Source organism: Amblyomma maculatum, chromosome 9 (genome assembly GCF_055883805.1).
Source record: "Amblyomma maculatum isolate TAMU_Amacu chromosome 9, ASM5588380v1, whole genome shotgun sequence".
Taxonomy (NCBI): Eukaryota; Metazoa; Arthropoda; class Arachnida; order Ixodida; family Ixodidae; genus Amblyomma; species Amblyomma maculatum.
Genome location: NC_139352.1, coordinates 62,509,249 through 62,528,654, shown reverse-complemented (window position 1 = coordinate 62,528,654; position 19,406 = coordinate 62,509,249). Strand labels below are relative to the sequence as shown.

The 19,406-nt window shown below is 45.1% G+C and overlaps 1 protein-coding gene across 1 annotated transcript in view; it reads left to right on the top strand.

The window, feature by feature from the left end:
• Positions 1-16,566, top strand: part of LOC146179189 (solute carrier family 60 member 1-like) — a 250,908-nt gene extending 234,342 nt beyond the window's left edge. Inside the window, exons 9-11 of the mRNA XM_084578866.1 lie at positions 4,955-5,025; positions 6,428-6,545; positions 7,935-16,566. Coding sequence (XP_084434992.1) covers positions 4,955-5,025; positions 6,428-6,545; positions 7,935-8,188 — 443 coding nt within the window. The 3' untranslated portion in view covers positions 8,189-16,566. The remainder of the gene's footprint in view (positions 1-4,954; positions 5,026-6,427; positions 6,546-7,934) is intronic.
• The last annotated feature ends 2,840 nt before the right edge of the window (positions 16,567-19,406 follow it).

Genomic DNA, 19,406 nt, shown 5'->3' with positions numbered 1-19,406 from the left:
GATCCTGGCCGATGGGGCTGGGACAGGTAGGTTGGTTGGTTGGTTTGTGGGGTTTAACGTCCCAAAGCAACTCAGGCTATGAGAGACGCCGTAGTGGAGGACTCCGGAAATTTCGACCACCTGGGGTTCTTTAACGTGCGCTGACATCGCACAGCACACGGACGCCTTGCTTTTCGCCCCCATCGAAAAGCTGCCGCCGAGGCCGGGATTCGATCCCGCGTCTTTGGGAACAGTGGTCGAGCGTCGTAACCACTGCGCCACCCCGGCGGGGTGGTCACCGCCGCTTGCGGCGGGGGCTAGCCTGCCCCCGAATGTTTATCTGTTGTAGGCAGTTATTGGGATTTTCAGAAGTATGGTGGGCTTCAAAGGCAACATCACTGGCCACGGGCTCCACAATATGAACCAGAGACGTTGCATCGATGGAGCGTTGTGGCCTAAAGTAGCTGTGAAGTAGTCCACTGATGCGCCCTCGATCGCTCTGTAAGCAAATAAAAGAGGCTGAGAAGGAAGCTAACGGCGAGGAATCGAGCCGACTTATATGGCTGGCAGGACAGCGCGAAGGCGAGGATTATCGATGGTGCCGTGGCTGAAAGCGATGACGCAGGATGTCGCGTCAGCTTAGGCTGTGCTCATTGGGTCGTAGAAGAGACGACAGGCGATGACCGGGAAAGTTGAATACCGTATAAGAAAGATGATCGCCACCTTAAGGTCGTCGTACACAGTAGATCCGGGTTTCTAAAACATTATAGGCTCATCTTGACCATAAAGTATTGTATGACTAGTTAGAGGCATCATGGAGACAGAAGCGGAATTCTAGGAGCATATACCACACGGACGGATTCTTCTAATATAAAAGCGCTACGCCAGACAGCTCAGGGAAACTAGGCCTTGTGGGTGTCGTTTCAGTGCAATTGCCGTGTTAGAGAGAGGCTTGGAGAGTTGAATTCATGACGCAGCGGGTGGAGTTAATGTGTATATAGCCGTAGCAAGTTTAACTGGGCTGCTGCATGTCTAAATCATCTACACTTGGCCGCGAGTGCCAAAAGCTGGTTACACAGGCGAGCACAACTCAGTGGTAAAGGCTGCGTGATGACTAAATGCATGCGTCAGTGTAGCTCAAGATCACTATAATAATGGGGTGCAGCGCATCCCCATATTTTTCGAAGACAGCTAGCAGGGCGCAATGAGGGGCGGCGGCTAGCTATCATCAAAGCTCTGCCTCCGAATTGTTGTTGTTGTGCCCTTGTTTCATTTACATCTGAATGACCAAGCGTGCCAGGCCCTTCCCCTTCTTCCAGCCTCTTGCACATGTGGTGGGCCTGCTGTATCAAAAACCTCAAACTGCTCAAGCAGGAGAGTGATGTAATCTCCCTAAGGAACAATCAGAAATCTGGCAAAATTCGAAGGGGCTTCCTGGATTAAAGTGTATTTCGCTTGATTATGGTGGATTAGAATGAATTCAGGTGTATTACGAGGGAACTACGCACGATTACGATAGAGTAGGGCGGAACTTGGTGAGGGAAAAGTTAATTACATTCGGCTAATTTGCTTGCAGCAGGAGGTTAAGGCAGGTTAATTTGGTTTATGGATTGCGGCTGAGATCGTGTATGGCAGTGACTCAAGGGTTGATTACGTTGAATGAAGTTCAATTAGGGCATATTACGGTGAATAACGGCAGAATAATAATGTACTGTGGTGGATTAAGACTAAATTAACACAGAGTATGGTGGATTGGTTTGGTTTTAGGTTTGACGTCCCAAAGCGACTCAGGCTATGAGAGACGCCGTAGTGAAAGACTCCGGAAATTTCGACCACCTGGGGTTCTTTAACGTGCACTGACATCGCACAGCACACGGGCGCCTAGCATTTCGCCTCTAGCTAAAGGCGGCCGCCGAGGCCGGGATTCGATCCCGCGTCCTGGGGCACAATAGTCGAGCGCCCTAACCACTGCGCCACCACGGCGGGGCTATGGTGGATTGAGTTAGGTCATCGTGGATTGAAGCTAATTACGCTGGGATAACTTCTAGTTCAGTTCAGTCGTTCAGTCGTGTCTGACGCCACGCTTTCCGGTCTCTCACTATCTTCCTAACATCACATAACTTCATCTGCAGTGCCTCGAGGATGCCATCTAACCAACGCGTTCGCTGCCTACCCCTTCTCCGGCGACCCTCAACCTTTCCCAACATCAAATCTTTCTCCAGCGACTCCTCTCTTCTCATCAGATGACCAAAGTAGCTGAGCTTTAACTTTAAAATTTGACCCTCCAATGAGCAGTCAGGGTTTATGGTCGTCGACTGATTTGATCTTGTGTCCAAGGAACTCTCAAGAGTCTTCGCCAGCACCACAATTCAAACGCGTCAATTCTTCGGCGGTCAGCCTTCTTCACAGTCCAACTCTCGCATCCATACATCACAACTGGAAAGACCATAGTACGAGTTATACGGATCTTGGTTGGCAGACTAATGTCTCTGCTCTTTTCTAGGCGGTCAAGGCTAACCATTGCTCTCTTTCCCAGAAGCAGGCGTCTCCTAAATTCATGGCCGCAGTCTCCTTCCGGGGTTATCTTGGAGCCCAAGAAGAAAAAATCTGTCACCGCTTCCACTTCTTGTCCGTTGATGCTTCAGGACTTGATAGGGCAAGACGCCATGATCTTTGTCTTTTTAATGTTCAGTTTAAGCCCAAACTTCTCACACTCTTTAACTTCTAGTATGATGGATTAAAGGTGGATTACTGTATATTAGTAGACAGCTTATAGCAGAATTTCATTAGCCTCCACCGCACATAAGTATATTTAGTGGCGGCAACAAAAAAGATATCATATATATTTAGAACCTCCAGTGGGCTTCAGCCCGTAGCAGCGCGAACACGTCATTTCCGCTTTTACTTTTTTGTTGCCGAAGTGGGAACAAAAGAAAAGAAGGGCGTCACATCTGCGCTGGTAACGGAAGCCTGGTTGTCACATTCACTTTCTTGCATTGGTGATACACTCAATCTCCATGACTGCGCACGTTTAGTATTATAAACACTTTTCTGCTTACTTCATGCAATAATTATTTTTATCACTATTTTAATAAATAAGTTTTCAAGTAATGCTGTAAAAACAAAGTTGTTGGAACAAAGCTCTCCCGAATTTACAGTAGTTTCACATCCAAAGTTCCCCTGCCGATATTGACCAAAAGTTTCACGTACATTCTTATTGCAAATGGAGGTAAAATTTTCACAATGGCTTAGATAGCGTTGCGGTTTACGAGGGTGGTAAACTTTTGCGTTTTTCTCAGTTCTATGTTTAGGCAATTTCGACCATTTTGAAACAAAACCTCTATGATCCATATGTCTCTAGGTACTTGGGTGTTGAAAGAAATCAAGAAACGGAGTTTCGGTATACAATAACGGCACTGAGAGGCAGCTGGCAGGTCAGTTCTACAGGTCAGGTGCCTACCTGTGAGGTACGCACCTCGACATTTCTACGCAGCGTATTGCCGTTCCCCGAAAACTGCAGCAACGGAAGTGCCGGGTGCGTCACTCAAAAATAAAACACCACCTTATGTTTTTTTTTTCGAGCATGAAGCGTAGTACGGAAACTGAAATGCAATATTATTGAAATAAGTTGTATGGACTAAAATTACTTACTGCAAAGAGCGTAATACATCGCAGCATCCATCACGTCATCTTTGAGACGTTGAATAAGGTAACTTGAAAAATCGCCGCGGCGTAAATTCGTAAAAAAGAGTCGAAAGCACGTTAAAAGGCGATTATTGCTGATAGCTGTCTCTGAACGCGACCTAAGGGTAACATACACTCACTGAAGAGAGGAATTGGTTACTGTGAAGGTAAATGTATAGTGTAACCGTTGTCATACAGTCACGTCCCGGCTGCGTTCGCGGCTGGTTTTGCTGCTGTTAAGAACAAATACATGTTATTATACAACCCAAAGGGGAAGATACCCAGGGAAGTATTGTCGTTATTTATTTGAATGTTGTGAATTTAAAAACAAAATTGTACTTACAGGAATCGAACACATGTCTTACAATCAGGTACGTGGTGATAATCCATTGCGCCGCAGAAATTTTTTTTCTTCTGACATGGTATTTATTACTTGTGGCTATGTACAGAAATGGTTATGTACACAGACTATTTACAAAGCATTCAACCGTTGCTGAGCTGCACAGCAGAAAACACAACTAAAAGGCAGGCAAAGATAAACACCGTGTCATCAGCGGAAACCAATCAAGTTGAAAGTCATTTTCATCATAAATGTCCTTCAGTTGCAGCATCATTCTGCCAAAATGGAGTCTAGGTGGAACAACAGGTTCAGCGTTTCGATCAAATATGCGTGTCTTCCACAAGCTATGAAGCCCAGTAAGGAAAAAAACATGTCACATGGTTCGTAATCAGATTGTGTAACAGCAAGATACCGCACACTGTACGAATTTAGAACAAAGTCTTTCTTTAGAGTTCTTTGCAGCACGAAACAAAAAAAAATTGCGTCTTTGCAATTAGAGAAAAGACCGCACTACCTGTCGCTTAATTCTGCGGCGCAATTGAACATTGAACCGCAGAAGCGACAGGTAGTGCCGCCTTTAAATGCCCTCTTATTTGTTTTGATTCAACGTACTAAAGATGGCACGAAGGACGGAACTGGCATGATCAGATGATTACTGCAAACAATTTTAATCAAGCAAACTATTTTATTGCGTATGCATTTTAGTTTATGCACTGCAGTGTGTACTAAAAAAAAACCTATAGTTTTATCGCCTTCCTTTTTGTTGTGTTTTATTTTTTAGTGACGCCATCCGGCCCTTCCGTTGCAGCAGTTTTCAGGGAATGGCAATAAGCTCCTACGCAGTGACCGAAGCCCTTCGGCGGTCTCGTGTGAGAGATGTGGGAGATTTTGACTCTGCTTATTGTCGTTGACATTTATCTCCACTTCTCCCTCTCTCTGATTTCCTTGCAGCTCGAACAACAAGCACGCTAGTCTTCGGAGCAGCGCTGGGAGAGATGTCGATGCCGGTCATCTTGGGACACGTGAGTGTATACCTGTGTATCTGTGTACCTAGCCTAATTGCCTGTTATACCAGTAAATATAAGTTGGCCTCGGTCGATAGGGTACAGCGTTGTAATCAGAAAACGGCTACTCGGTAACGGAACTAATATAGGCTAGGAAATAGACAAAAAGTACAGCTACGCTTCCCCAGTCTCTTGTGCAACCATACCGCACCTCACGTCGTTTAAGCAACCCTCTAAGCTTCCAACGCATTTTTGGTAGAAACTTCGCATTTAATTCATCTGCCTTGCAGCAGGTTATCATCCACCAGAATAGTCTTCCGGGACGCGTGAATATTCGTGATTCAGCTTGTTCAGGGCCGAAATAAAGGCCTTTTTTTTTTTTCAAGATACTAACGTGTCAGTAAATATAGTGTACTGATGCTTCTTCATTACCCCTACCTATGTATCCCCCCCCCCCCCCCCCCCTCACGCATTGCTCCGTTCTCGGAGCCTGTTGGGTAATATGAATATGAATAATTGAATAAATAAACAAATGCTGCCATCATTGTACCGCGGGTATCGCTGATAATAGAGAGATTTAGCTTATCGTGATCCGCGATCCGCTACTGTGATCCGCCACCGCGCGTTCCACTGCGCATGCCCAGATCCCCTTGACGCCGATAGATGGCGCCACATACTTGATGGCACATAAACCTGCCGCATCGGGACCAATCAACTTGCGCGCCCCGCCCACGCACGGTAGAGGGTCACGGTGGCGGATCGCTGATCACGGTAAGCTAAATCTCTCTATTAAACTTCACCGCCATTTGCTTCAAAACGACGGCAGCTCGTCCATTTTGGTAATGACGTCATTATAGCTTGAATCGACTGATGGGAAGATTTAAAACTTCGGATTTTCCAGCCGCAATGCCTGTTTCGCTGTCCTAGAGACAATGTAGCCGTTAGAAGCCAGATAAATGATTTTCGCGGAGAAAACTACGTAACCGGGACGAGTTCCTGCCCGTGTCCTTTTGAAATCGCCGAGATATTTTCCCTGTCCGCCCCAGTACACTATTCCCGAAATTTGACTGAAGATAAAGCGCACGGGAAGACACACACAAGAGAAGAAGACACAGGACACGCGCCTGTGTCTTCTTCTCTTGTGTGTGTCTTCCCGTGCGCTTTATCTTCAGTCAAATTTCAATGCACCATCTAGCCCAACTTCAAGTTTTGTTAAATTCCCGAAATCACTATCTGCCTTGTCCTCGTACCGCTGTTCTGCTTTATCCGTTTGATGTCCTTTCTCTTTTATTTGGTTGGTTGGGGTTGGGGGCTTTGGGTTATTCTTGGGGGGGGATACCGGACACGGGTTATGCCGGCCTTAATTGCACCTCAGTGCGCCTTCGTCTGTTGTCTCACGCTCTCCTTCTTTCGGCTGCAGGAGTTCCACCGCGTGGGACCGGCGGCGTTCCTGGTTACCTGCATGGTGCTATGCCTGCTGTCGTGCGCCGTCTACATCGGCCTCTGGGCCGTCGGCCACCAGCTCACTGGAGGAAGGGGTGCGAAACAACGCTTGATACATAATTTCTCTTCTCTTTTTTTTTTCCTTTCCTCTATGCAAAGTGAGCTTTCTTCTGAGCAGCGTCGAAATTTACAAATTATTCGGTTCTGGCAGTGCTGAAAACACCACAGTCAGGTTTACATTCCATGGCTGTTGGCGTACACGCTTGGTTATTTTATTCCGCAACTCATTCGTAGAAATAGGTGGTTCTTCCTGCTTACTACAATTATATCTCTACAGGGAGTAAATTCCCGTATAGTGTATGCTATGATCTAACATTTTGGCATATCTGCCTTTTTACCATCAAGCCAGTTAGTTGTTGGGTGGGCTCGGATCATAAGGATTATGTGGGACGAAGAGTGGGCGTTTTCGAGAATGCTGCCATCTGCTTGACGTCTGTTTAAAAGTTACTGATCCCGTGGGCTTTACTGGGCAACTTCTCCGCCACTTCTTGACACGCGTCGCATGAATTGCGAAAGAAGGCTAAGCGGTGGCCGCTAACGATAGCAGAATAAGTTACAAGAGAAGGAAGGCTTATAACCGGGGAAAATAAAAAATCAAGTAGTGATGGTAGGGTGGGTGAGAAAGGGCAGTTTGGGAGGGTTCCTTGTCCAAATGTTTCAAAACCACTACGACATATGACCACAAGACGTTTTCTTGTATAAGGTGGCCGAATCTGTCACAAGGCTGGGTTAGTTGGAGGCTTTATGGGAGATGCATTTGCCCTGCATCTGGAGTAGCAAGGCTGACAATGATGATGGTGACGGTGGTGGTGGTGCCTCATTTGTTTTTTTGCGCATTGTGCTTGGAGTGGCCATTGTCGTCTCCCTGGACTCCCTTTGCATACGAGAAGTTAAGATTGGTTCGACTAGAGCGTACTCTTGCCTGCCATGACAGCTCAGTGGCCTTAGAATTTAGAATCCTCGTTCGATACCCGACCTGGGCGGCTGCATCTCGCTGGAGAGGAAATGCAAAAACGTTTCTGTGCTCTGGTGTGTCAGCGCTCGTTAACGATCATCATGACAGTGAAATAATCCGGCGCCACCTACTACGATGTACAGGATCGTCATCTTTTAGGGTGAACACGCGAGCGCGTGGCTGCTCTTCTCGGAGTGCCATTATGTCTGAGCCGACTGCGCATCGAAGCAAAAAGAAAGACCATGCGAAGCACAGTCTCCAGGTCCCTCTGTGCCCGCGCACTTTGCTTAGGTGTGCGGCCATGTCGGACGCAGAGGCGTTCCGAAGAGAACTGCCACCTGCTGGCCTGTTCCCCTTAAGAGTACACGACTCTGTATCTCACAGCCTACGGCGTACACGTCGCTTCGGGACGCTAAGCCTCGCGTACCGGCAGCAAAGTATACTGGTGCTCATCGCACTTCTCGTGCAGGTCTTTTCACGGCGTGGCTGTTCGGGGCGAAACCCGAGTGCGGGGAGGACTCCGGCCTGATGACGCAGCACGTGCGCTACTATTCGCGCATGCGCAGCGACCTCTCCGACAACAGCGTGGACGAACACGAGCTCACTGCCGGCGTCGCCGAGCCCCCGCCGCTGCCTCCGACGCAGGAGCAGGCAGCTCCGCCCACCCAGTCGTCCCCCGTCGCCACGTCAGGCGTCTCGCTCAACCCGTTCCTGCAGCAGTAACGGCGACGCCTGCGTATACTTAACGAGGCCGCTAGATGGCAGCTAGGTTCCGTTTTCGGGGACTTCCGTTGTCTGCAGTCGTACGTACTCTGGCTCTCTGCGACGGTACTTGAAGAATGGCACGAAACTGTCCTCCGTCACTTGCGAAGAGCGGAACCCTGGGTCTTGGCAAAGAGGCCAGAGTTGCGCGGAAGATGACTTGGCAATCGTAGCGATATTGGCTATCTTCTCGTCCTACTGACGTCCGAGTCGTGGTCACTGAAACGGTGCCACGGAGCGTGATACATGGCTATGGCAATCCACTTCGTCATTTGCCTGTCAATGACCCTACAGCTGGCCTAGGGCAAGGCAGGCGAAGTTCCCTATTGCAATTGATGTTAGGAGTAACTCGAAGGGCGTGTTAGGACAAATGTCAAGGTTATTTTAATCCGTTGAGATGTCGATGGCGTCAGAAACGTTGCAGGTGTTGTCAGGGTTACAGATTCTTCTGTTATTTGCATATAAGGAGTATCAACTGTACATTACCGATTGGGAACAAATAGGCGCCCATATAACAGAGCCCAGGATGATTTTAGTGGTAAGCGGCTTCTTCTGCGTTTCGTGTAAGAAACAGACGCATAATTATTATCACTTCGCGATAATGTTTTTGGCGCATTGATCAATTATTCAATTTTATTAGTACTGCTTGGCACGTTGTTGTGCTTTGGAGCTCTTTGAATCTCTCGTATGCGGCAGGGCCTCCACGCCAAATTCGATGCCTACATTTACTCTGCTCCTAAATTGGATCATTTGAGGGTCTGTAAATCCAGTGACATCTCCGAAAATGTGTTTGACTATACGCAATGGAGACCCGATTTATAGAGGGACACAGTCTAAAAATGAAAAGCAGTTCACAATTGGGCCACGGCTCGTAAGGAAGCTACCGAAAAGCAGCAGTAAATTAAAAAAACTGTTTTTACGTTTCGCTCTAGTGAACAAGATGCATCACAATTATCGCACTTGTAATTTTTACTTGTTCTAGAGATGTTAGGATACAAAAATGTTTAACAAACTATTAGTCGCGGATGAATATATAGAGAATGGTGGTCATTAATCCGGGCAGAGATTCACACCAGGCGTAAGTTGCATGCTGTTATGCAGATTTATCAAGGCCTGCATATTCCGTGTTATTCCTCGTGATCAATCTTCCAGGTCTTGTTCCGTTTTCTTGTAACATTCCACATTGATTTGGTGCTTACGCGATTGCGAACTGGACACGGCACTTGAGGAGAAAGCCGTCCGGCGTACTCTGAAGCAATGTCTGACTGTAATGCTTCCTTTTAATGATGCCGAACGAAGACGACTGTATGAGTTCTCTCGCGATTCAGCTCGCCATAAACCAAATTACGCGGTTATGCGTTCACACTGCGGCTATAAGCATTTGTTGTGATTAACCATCCAAGTTAATCAATAACCCATAATCATTTTTGCTGCCAAAACGTTTTTTCATGCACGAGTGATCAATTAAACACAACTCAGTTTGGTAATGAACTGGTTGCATAGCACCCACGCCCCAAGACAGCAGATTATTATGTAGCATTGCATCCTGTCGATACGTGCAGCAATCGTACTCGTTGAGCTAATACCCGCCTGCGCTACGCGTGGGATCAATCTAAAAAGCCATGTGGAGAACCCTTCAATTAATCTCGTATGCAGTTTGTCGATAATCAGAAGTAAGGGTTTCGTCATCTATGCGAATTTAATATTCGTCGGACAATCATACTGATTATGGAAGCTGCCTGAAAAGAAAAATATCTACTGAAAAACGAAAGGTTCTACGGAGAAATGACCTCGCACAATCTCATCAAATCACATAGACTCTCATACGCTGCGCATTATTATCATAAAATATCTTCCATATTTTATGTTAATGTACAAGAAACTATGAGATCTTACGCAATTATATGCGACTTGTATGTGATTTATTATGTGAATTGAGTGAGACTGTGCGAGGAAATATGAGGTTATTGCCTCATACAATTTTTTCAGTAAGGATGTTACAAACTCTTAGTAAATTTTCAGAAACCTCAGCACAGAAAAAGAAACAAAAAAAAAAAACGGTCGTAGGCTTCTTGGGGGCGTGAAGTATATCGCGCTGACGTTTCAAGCGGACAAAATCAAGTTGTATGTTAAAGAAGCGATCACCTCTAGTCTCAAGGCAACTTTCCCTGAACTAAACTAATTGCAACATTTTTCAATCAGCGTTTGTAACGATCATTTTACGTCTCAAGGCAACATGAACTGAACTAATTACCAAGGTATTCAATCAATATTTCTTATCAAACGTGGGGACGACTTCAACAAAGCATAGTTAGATTATGATGAATGCAACCGCTATTTTTGTCAGTACAATGTACACACTGACGCCCTAACTGATGTCAGTGGTTAGTAGTCTTCTTCAAAGGGTAACTTTGGCGTTTTATTGAGTGAAGTAATTCTGGTGAAACTTTTACTTTAGGTTCTCGTCAACCTCTAAATTTCGTTTGCCAAATTTCAAAACCGAGCAGTGTTTTGTGCCTGCGTAATTTATTTCTACAATTGTGAGGCCTCCGTCAGGGCCATTTTTATGGGCAACCTTGCGTTTAGGACAGCATTAACTACCTTTCAATTGATATTCGCTTTGCATTAGAAAAGTAAGTTGGTGTCGTAATCTCAAATTTGCATGTAAATGTTTTCGCATTTGTTTTTTGTCTTGTTAGATGGTAAATTATTGGAGTTATCCCTCAAAGCCGTGAGTTTAGTCATTACTTACTTTTTTTATAATGTTGTTTCGTGTGAAGACACTCTTCCGCAAGCTTTCATGCTACTTTCTAGGAGGCCATGTATAGGCTGGAACTCAGTTTAAGTTTCGCTTTTTTTTTCTGCTTTTTGTTGTGCTCTCATGTGAAAAATAATTCATTGCGATTAAGAGGAAGGCCAATGAATACAATTCGACCATTAAGTCAATGCGTAGAAAATCCCAGAGAGTAGCATTTGAAGTGTGAGCGTTATTCTTTAGAGCGCTTGTAGATATTCCACACTTTACAAGGGTTCTCTACCTGTTGAACTTCTCTCGCGCTAGGCAATCAGTATAGACAAAAAAAAATAGACAGTGAGTCCAACAATGTGGAACATTCCCGCTGGAGAGCAGCAATATAACCAGAGGATCTATCTTCAATCTTGCTGCTGCTAACTGGGGGCGACGTGTTGGTCACATTTTCCTCCGTCAGTTTATCAAATGTAGACAGTACAGCTGCTCCCCTCAGCGCCATTTTGTGCCGAAAAGCACACATTCCGTAATGGTGGATATTAGGAGCATTATAGTCAGCTCTGCGCACTGCTGCCATGCCTGAGCCTTATTAATGGAGGGTAGCCAACCCGGGTCCACCTTCGGCAACCCTCTCCACCTTTACTATTTCCCCTCCCCTTTCTTCGCGCGTGGGACGCCATTTGCAATGCAGCGGAGTGCTCGTCTTTTTCTTTTCTTTTTCTAAATCGCGCATCTGCCATACAGTTTATTTCCTTCCTCCTTATGCCAAACTTCAGTATTTTCAGGCAAATTTACCGCATCTCCTCAGTTTCCTCTACTTTTGGTCAGCTCCCCGAGGTATACATGATCTTATATACTCCGTTTCATACATCAAGTGCAACACTACCAAAGCTACAGCTCTTGTTCGCGCTCTCCGCATCCGCGATAAAATATAGTGCCTGCTCTTGACAAGAGAAAATAATAGTTGCTTTGTCTGCAAGCTTAATACATTTTACATTTGCCATCAACTTCATAAAAAGCACCTTTTTTAGGGAGAAAAGGTCGGATTCGGCTAATTTGTATGTTTTTATGTCGTTTTTGTTCGTGCCGCGTTTTGCTGCCCCGCAACCTTGCCAGCTGTGCCATCAGATGGCGCTGGCTGTGCCCTCCATCATCATCATCAGCTGCGCATCTCTTTTTGAGAAAATGGTTCTTTGGTGCGCATTTTTTCTATAAGATCCGCTCTGTGAAGATGTCTAAGCATGCGAAGCATGTTATTGCAAACGTGTATGCTCGGAATAGAGCCCGTTTCGGCAGGAACCACTCGCCTAAAGAACGAGCGCGTAGTGATACGCCTCCTGTTTTTTTTCTTGCGGACTACTTGCGTAGCTTTCGCTTCGTTGCACCTGATGTATGAAATGGAGTATAGTTACCTACTAAGCTCTGCAGCCTGCTGCTGTGCTGCCTGCAAGGGATAAATACGCCACCCGTCCTGTTCCATGTGAAAAATTCACCTTCGGTAAGAGACAGCATAGTGAAATAATGTTTCTGCGTCTTCGAAAAAGTTGCTGTCCGGCAGTAAGCGGGCACCTACAGTGTTCCAAGAAGACAGCGCGCAGTCAATCAAAAGAAAGGCCTTTCAGCTGCGGTCACGTGGCGTTTAGTGGGTAGACACGCTGGCAGCGAAATGTTCGTTTTTGATAATCTTATTTATTATGAAACGTTGTGAAATGAGGTAGGAACGAGAGCGAGACGAAGTTAGGTACGTTTCTGCATAACGAAGTACTACTGCCTTGAGTCGACTGAACCGCTTCGGCGTCAGCATCTCTATATAATTACAATGAACATACACCGCGATGACATTATGTATGCCCTCTGCAAAGCCCCCACGAAGGACGTTATTCGATGTAACTGGAAAGTGCTTAGCAGCAAAGGGGGATAGCGAGCTTTTTAAGTTGTTTAAGCAACGCACAGTTTGTGGGCACGGTTAAGAGTGAGATTGCAACCATTTTAGCAAAAACTCGTAGAAGTGAACTGAAGCCCTCTTTGACAATCTTGTTTCAGAAAACGACTGGCCTCTCATAGCGCAACTTGAAAACCCCGGCGCTGTACTCGAACACTAGGCTGTTTTTAACATGGCTGCAAAATCACGTGCACTTTCAGACTCAGCCATTGGTTTCAGTTTTAGGGTCCATCAGCAGCTGCTGACAATGAAAAGTCTAATTATGTGCAGTTACTTACACTAATTAGTTTGCTAAATAGTTTGCTAAACTGTTTTCATCTTCATCGAGACATTGAATGTTTTTTTTTCTTTCGTTAGTATTTGCACTGTGTATGTAAATGACATCGAAATACTCTAGTTTCATGCACTCATTACTCGCGCCAGCTTTGTTTAATGAACATACCTTGCTTTGTTTGCTTGCTATACGAGCTTCTTACAGTTGACACGAAAAAGAAAGGAACATAAGCGGACACCCTACGCTTTCTTTGTATTATGTTTCGTTTTGGGTCAGTTCTCAGCAGTACTATACCATGCAGGCACCTACAGCCAATTAAGCCCGGTCGTTGCTCGGCACGCATAGAACCACCTATCGCTTCAAGATTGTATTACTCTTCTCCCAAGCCAAAACAAGAAGAATGTCTTTCGCTCACTGAATCCACCCCATTCGTGTATTCCTTTTTTATTTGAACGCCTTTTGCGCAGAACTCATATTAGTTGCGACGATATGAAAGTTGTCTCTGGGAACCGTGGTATGACACATGTTTGAACACCGGAATGGTTCATGAATTTTAACATTAATGGGCAAAATCTACGACTTAATTCTGGAGCGACGAGAGTGAATGCTTGGAAAGGTAACTTTGATGCGCCGTCGCTTCATTCACGGAGCGTGAACGGAGAAAAGTGTGCATTTCTTTCGACCTCGAAAAGTCGCGGCCTTGTGAGTGTTTGAACTTGGATATTTTACAAAGGAGAAGGTTCACTATGCCCTCTATAACGAAGACCGTCGAAACTGATATTACACCTATTGGGGCGCAAGAAGCAGAACCAAGTTGAACGAAAAGCGAATCTAAATTTGCATATTATTTACCTTTCGAGTCTTCAAACACGCTACTTCTGTTAAGTGTAAAATCCTCTCAGTGGGTAAAGTAAAGTTTGCGTCATGAAAGCGTCCCTGGCCACGCGCTTTCGAGAGCTAGCAGTGTTGGCTATTTTTAGACGACCAACTTCGCTGGCTGCGCCTCACATATAGCTTTTGAAACCTTAACTCAATGAGAACGTGAAAAGCTTATGCGCTTATCAGGAAAAAGGGGCAGGAAAAATGGTCACCAGAGATGTCGTCACAAGTTTCTGGCTTAATCGTGGCGCTGCTTTTGTGACGTCATCATATTTGAACCCCCTTGACATGAAATGTCAGCTTCGTGGCTGTTCAGGGTTGTGAAAACGCGTCTTTTAGCGCTGAAAGAAATTGAAAGTACAATAGCAGTAATCACCATTATTCAAGTGTACTGGAGTTTATTGTCTCGTTGTGCTCATCTCAGCCTGTTTTTGGGGACTTTTTTTGTATGGCCTACGTCAGCGTCGCAACACAAAAGCTTGACTTTACCGGGCTGGCCACTTGGTTTACGTCACTGGTGGCGCCACTTTTGCCATTGGCTCAAGCTCAACGCTGACAGCAATGTGATCTCGCTTGAGCCAATCAGAATGAAGGAGAAAAAACAAGGACAGCTAATGGAATCGAAAGGAAATCACTACATAATATAACTCCATGTTTTCTGCCTCCGTGCTGATTATTTGGTGAAAAGAAGGCTGTCTTTACTCCCAGGTGAAGGTGATGCTGGCGACAACTTGTACAAGGAGAGTACGCGGTGAATTTAAAAGATACCCAAGGTGTGCTGAACGCTGCTAGCATGCAACGTCAAAAAACGAGCAGCATAAAAAAAAAAAAACGCCATGCAATTTATGATAGTCAAGTAGTTGCATATATACACACTGTAAAGACGCAAGCTAAAAAAAAAAAAAAGATATGCCAACGTTAGGCTCTCGCCTTGAAACCAACGTCTTTCATCTTTACAGCGCTGTTTTATACATGCTGACTTTTTTTCCATGTTGTAAAAGTGTATACATATATCACACGTGCAAAGGAAAAGAAAATATTGTTGTATTTAGCTTGATATGAATGTTATCGATGTATGCGTATGCTCGTTGTCTTCATAATAGTGTATACAAAAACTGTAACCTACCAAACCTATCCTCGTATGTTGCCATGTGTCTTTATGCCTTTAAAAAAGAGAAGAAAAAAAAAAAACCTCTAGGCTTTTGAACAGATATGTGCGATGGACACTACTGCTGACACTGACGATATAAAAATGATAATAGCTTCCTCTTTATATCAAGCTTCCTGTATCAACTCTTCCTCCGCAGCTTGGTGTTCCAGAGAAAGATATTGATCGCTTGTGTGGTCATGAGAGTCTTTCTGGTTAACTTATTTATTTGGTTTCTGTGAAACACTGATGACTATGCTATCTTATGAACTTTATGGGCTGTATATGGTCGTGTAGGGCTGAATATTTAAAATCTCATGTTGAATTCTAATTCGGACGAATAATTTTCGAATCTGGTGTTATAAATGAGCGATTAGCGAGATTTAAGTAGTATCACTGAATTCTGTTTCCTCTGATTATTATAACCGCTGATAAAAATAAACAAAACAGGAGATCTAGATAGCACGACTAGATGAAACCCTATTGGTAGTTTCTGCTTGTTCCGCGACGTTATGCACGTGAATTCCTGCTTCACACGACATGAAGCTGCGGCGTGCTCGCCCAGAACGAGGAATGTGAATGTCGTGAAGCTGTAATATGCTTATTTGTCGTTCTAAATAATTGCTAAAAACAACAACAGGACAAGGCCTGCATTCCAAGTTTGCGTCGCTTCCAGAAGTGTCATCCTCTCCGCGTCCGCCCTCATCTGATTGATGGGAACGCCGGAACCGGAAATGGTGGCAACCGAAATGACATCCGGTTCCGCCCGGTGTTCCTAACAATCAGATATACTCGAGGTTAGGGAGTAAAGAACGTTTCTGAAAACGGTGCAAACTTGGAATGCGGACCTGTGTGTTGTGACAGCGCATGATATGTCTCCCGAAGTGTAATGCAAGGCATAACACCGCCTTCATCTGCATGCACAAAAAAAAAGAAAGTCGATCTTCTTAGTCAACCAGTGGCAGTAGCCATTTTTACGTGGCCCAGTTGTAGCATTGGTAAGGCGGCGCGAAACGGTTCATTTGCATTCCCACTGCCTTCGAGTGAGGATTGAGTGTTCGAAGTTCTGCGTGAAATATTTGCATTCAAGCACTGTGTGATATATCTCGAGGCTCGCCGACGTTTCCGCAGCAACTTCGTCGTGACTGCTTTGTTAGTCTGAAGTGACAACGCGGCTCACGTATTGCAACCTTAGCGAAAAAAAAAGAGGAAATAAAAGCTTAAATGATGATCGGGAAAACGCATGGAGCCCAGCTCAATCATTGGAGACAATCTGTTCCACTTGAGCCGCACAATCAACTGTTATAAGTCACGGGCCACGCAGAAAAAAAAAAAAAAAAAAAAAGAAGACAGGGACGGATCTCAGCAAACATTTTGCCTATACACCGACCTGTGCTCGTCAGAGAGTCACGTTATCAGTGCCAGCGTAGTCCAGCTGTTCAGTCGTGTGAGTGTAAGGTCTCTGAACGTCGACAATCGTGGACTTTGTGCTAATGTACCGTTTTAACGCTCACAAAAAAAAAAAAAAAAATGTCACAAATTAAAATAACGGCTTTGAGCATGGTCTCCAAGTACAGGAAGGAAAAAACATTGCGATTTTATTCTCATTTTGGAAGTAAGCGAATAGTGGCGAACAATCAAAACATGTCGAAGCCTCTGTTTATAGTTGGCCGCGGCTGTGTGCGTGGTCTACGTGGCAGTTGCCCAAGTTGTCGGGCCGTCCACAATCGCGGGCTGCCCTGAAATCCCCGTTTCGTGCTCTAGAAGTGCGCGTGTGTGTATGCGTGTACGTGTAATCTATATGCCGAAACATATTTATCATGCAATTGACTCTCTTTAAAACGATGCAATAAATAAAGATATTTCCCGCTATCACAGATAACCTTGCCTCTAGAATTTCACTTTGGGTTATTTATTTTTTTTTTCACATTGTGCAGGAATTAATTGCGCATGCAAGGATCGATTACAGACGGATATACAGACCGTACAATTTTATTCGATACGAATTTGTTATGAGCAGGTAGCACCGTATCATGACTAAGCCGGCGGCAGATATGTTCATTAGACGTACCCATCATCATCATCATCATCAGCCTGACTATACCCACTGCAGGGCGAAGGCCTCTCCCATATTTCTCCTTAGACAAATGAACCACCCGCCTATTAGACGTACCCATCAGCTGCTTATTCTATGGCCTCTTATCAAAGAGCCCCCGCACCGCATTTCCATAGAGCGCGCATCTTAACGTTGTTTGTTTGTTTTTTTTTTTTTTTGGGGGGGGGGGGGGGGGGGAGTGCCTACTTCGCCTTAGCAGCTTTGTCCATATCCACGTAAAGATGACGGACCTCATCGGCTGTTGTACGCTCAACTGCATAACAAGTGGAAGCAATTTGCACAACTTGGGTGGTTCATTTTTTGGATAGGGGCAGTGACGAGGCAGTCAGGGGCACGAAAATAAGCAAACAAAATTTTCCCAAATATACACAATACACATGGCAATACGCGGCAAGTCATACAGTGCCCAACTTCTTTTACAGTGCAGGCCAACGGTGAAAAGGTAACAATTTATTGTACGGAGTATCAGCGTTGGTGCGTGCATTACTTCTTAGGGTGCACATTTCTGAATTCGACCTTTTCACATTTGAGAAACAAAGGTGTCAGACCTGGTCATAGAGTAAGGGAAAGGAATGTTGCGGAAGGCACTTATGACTTCTTATGTGCTGAGAATGCGAAAGCCTTTACGGCCCATTCTGCATCATTTCAAATATATTCAACTTATGTTTCAATGCATCGTCATGGCCGATGGAAAGGACCACAATAATAATACCACTACCCCTTGACGTCACTATCAACGGAACTATCACTAGCACAACTACTGCTTACAATGACCATTCACTAAGTACACATGTATTCAGCTTGCAATACAGATCATTCGTGGTCTGTATTGTGTAATTACAGTGTGATCAGGGAACTTTTCAAGGTGATCACATAGGAGACCGGAGATTAGACTTCAAGGTAAGTGCTTCAATGGAAACATAGAATCATAATTTACATCCACAAAGGACGTTGAGCATCCAATAGGACATGTAGAACCTAGGTCCACACCAATGTTTGCAAAAATTCTCTGCGTGAAAACAACCTGGGGCATGCAGAACCTTGGCCACTGGTGAGTGAGAAAGAGGGCTGGATTTGACACAAAAATAGGTATAGCCACAGAGCCAGTATCAGGCCCGTGCATTTTCTTTTCTTTCTTCCTTCAGCCACAGCAACAACCGCGGCGGGGTATGTCCATCGAGAAGAGTGACAGATAGAAGCGCCTATCCTTTCCTCTACCCCGCCGGGGTGGTGCAGTGGTAAGACGCCGGACTACTGGGCCGGAGTACCGGGGCTCGAACCCGACCTCGGCGGCTGCATTTCGATGGAGGCGAAACGAAGAGGCGTCCGTGTGCTCTGCGATGTCAGCGCACTTTAAAATCCCCAGGTGGTCGAAATACTCCGTAGCCCTCCTCTACGGCCTCCTCTTTCTCTCTTTCCACTTTATCTCCCCGCTTCCTCCCTTCCCTTACGGCGCGGTTGAGGTGTCCACAGAAAACAAGTGAGACAGTTACCCCGCCTTTCCCTTCCTATAAATCCTGTCCTATAAACGAATTTAACAATTTATCGCCAGGGTCACCGGAAGTTACATCCTCATTACGGTTGCAATGACCAGGGGTCCTTGGTACGACTACGTCACAGATTTTCAAGCTCGATTCGACTAGCAATTTGTGTGGAATAACGCAATGAACCGTTTAGCACTGGTTCGAACCTTGGACCTTAGAGTGGATACAGTCTTGGATTGCTAAGGTGGCACACTACCATGATGAACACTGCTTCGAACTGGAGGAACCGTTTCGATGGAGGCGAAACGAAGTGGCATCCGTTTACTGTGCGATGTCAGCGCACGTTAAAGATCCCCAGGTGGTCGAAATTACTCCGTAGCCCTCCACTACGGCTCCCCTTTCTCTCTTTCCACTTTCACTCCCGCCTTCCTCCCTTCCCTTACGGCGCGGTTCAGGTGTCCACAGAGCAAGTGTGACAGATACTGCGCCTTATTATTATTATTATTATTATTATTATTATTATTATTATTATTATTATTATTATTATTATTATTATTATTATTATTATTATTATTATTATTATTATTA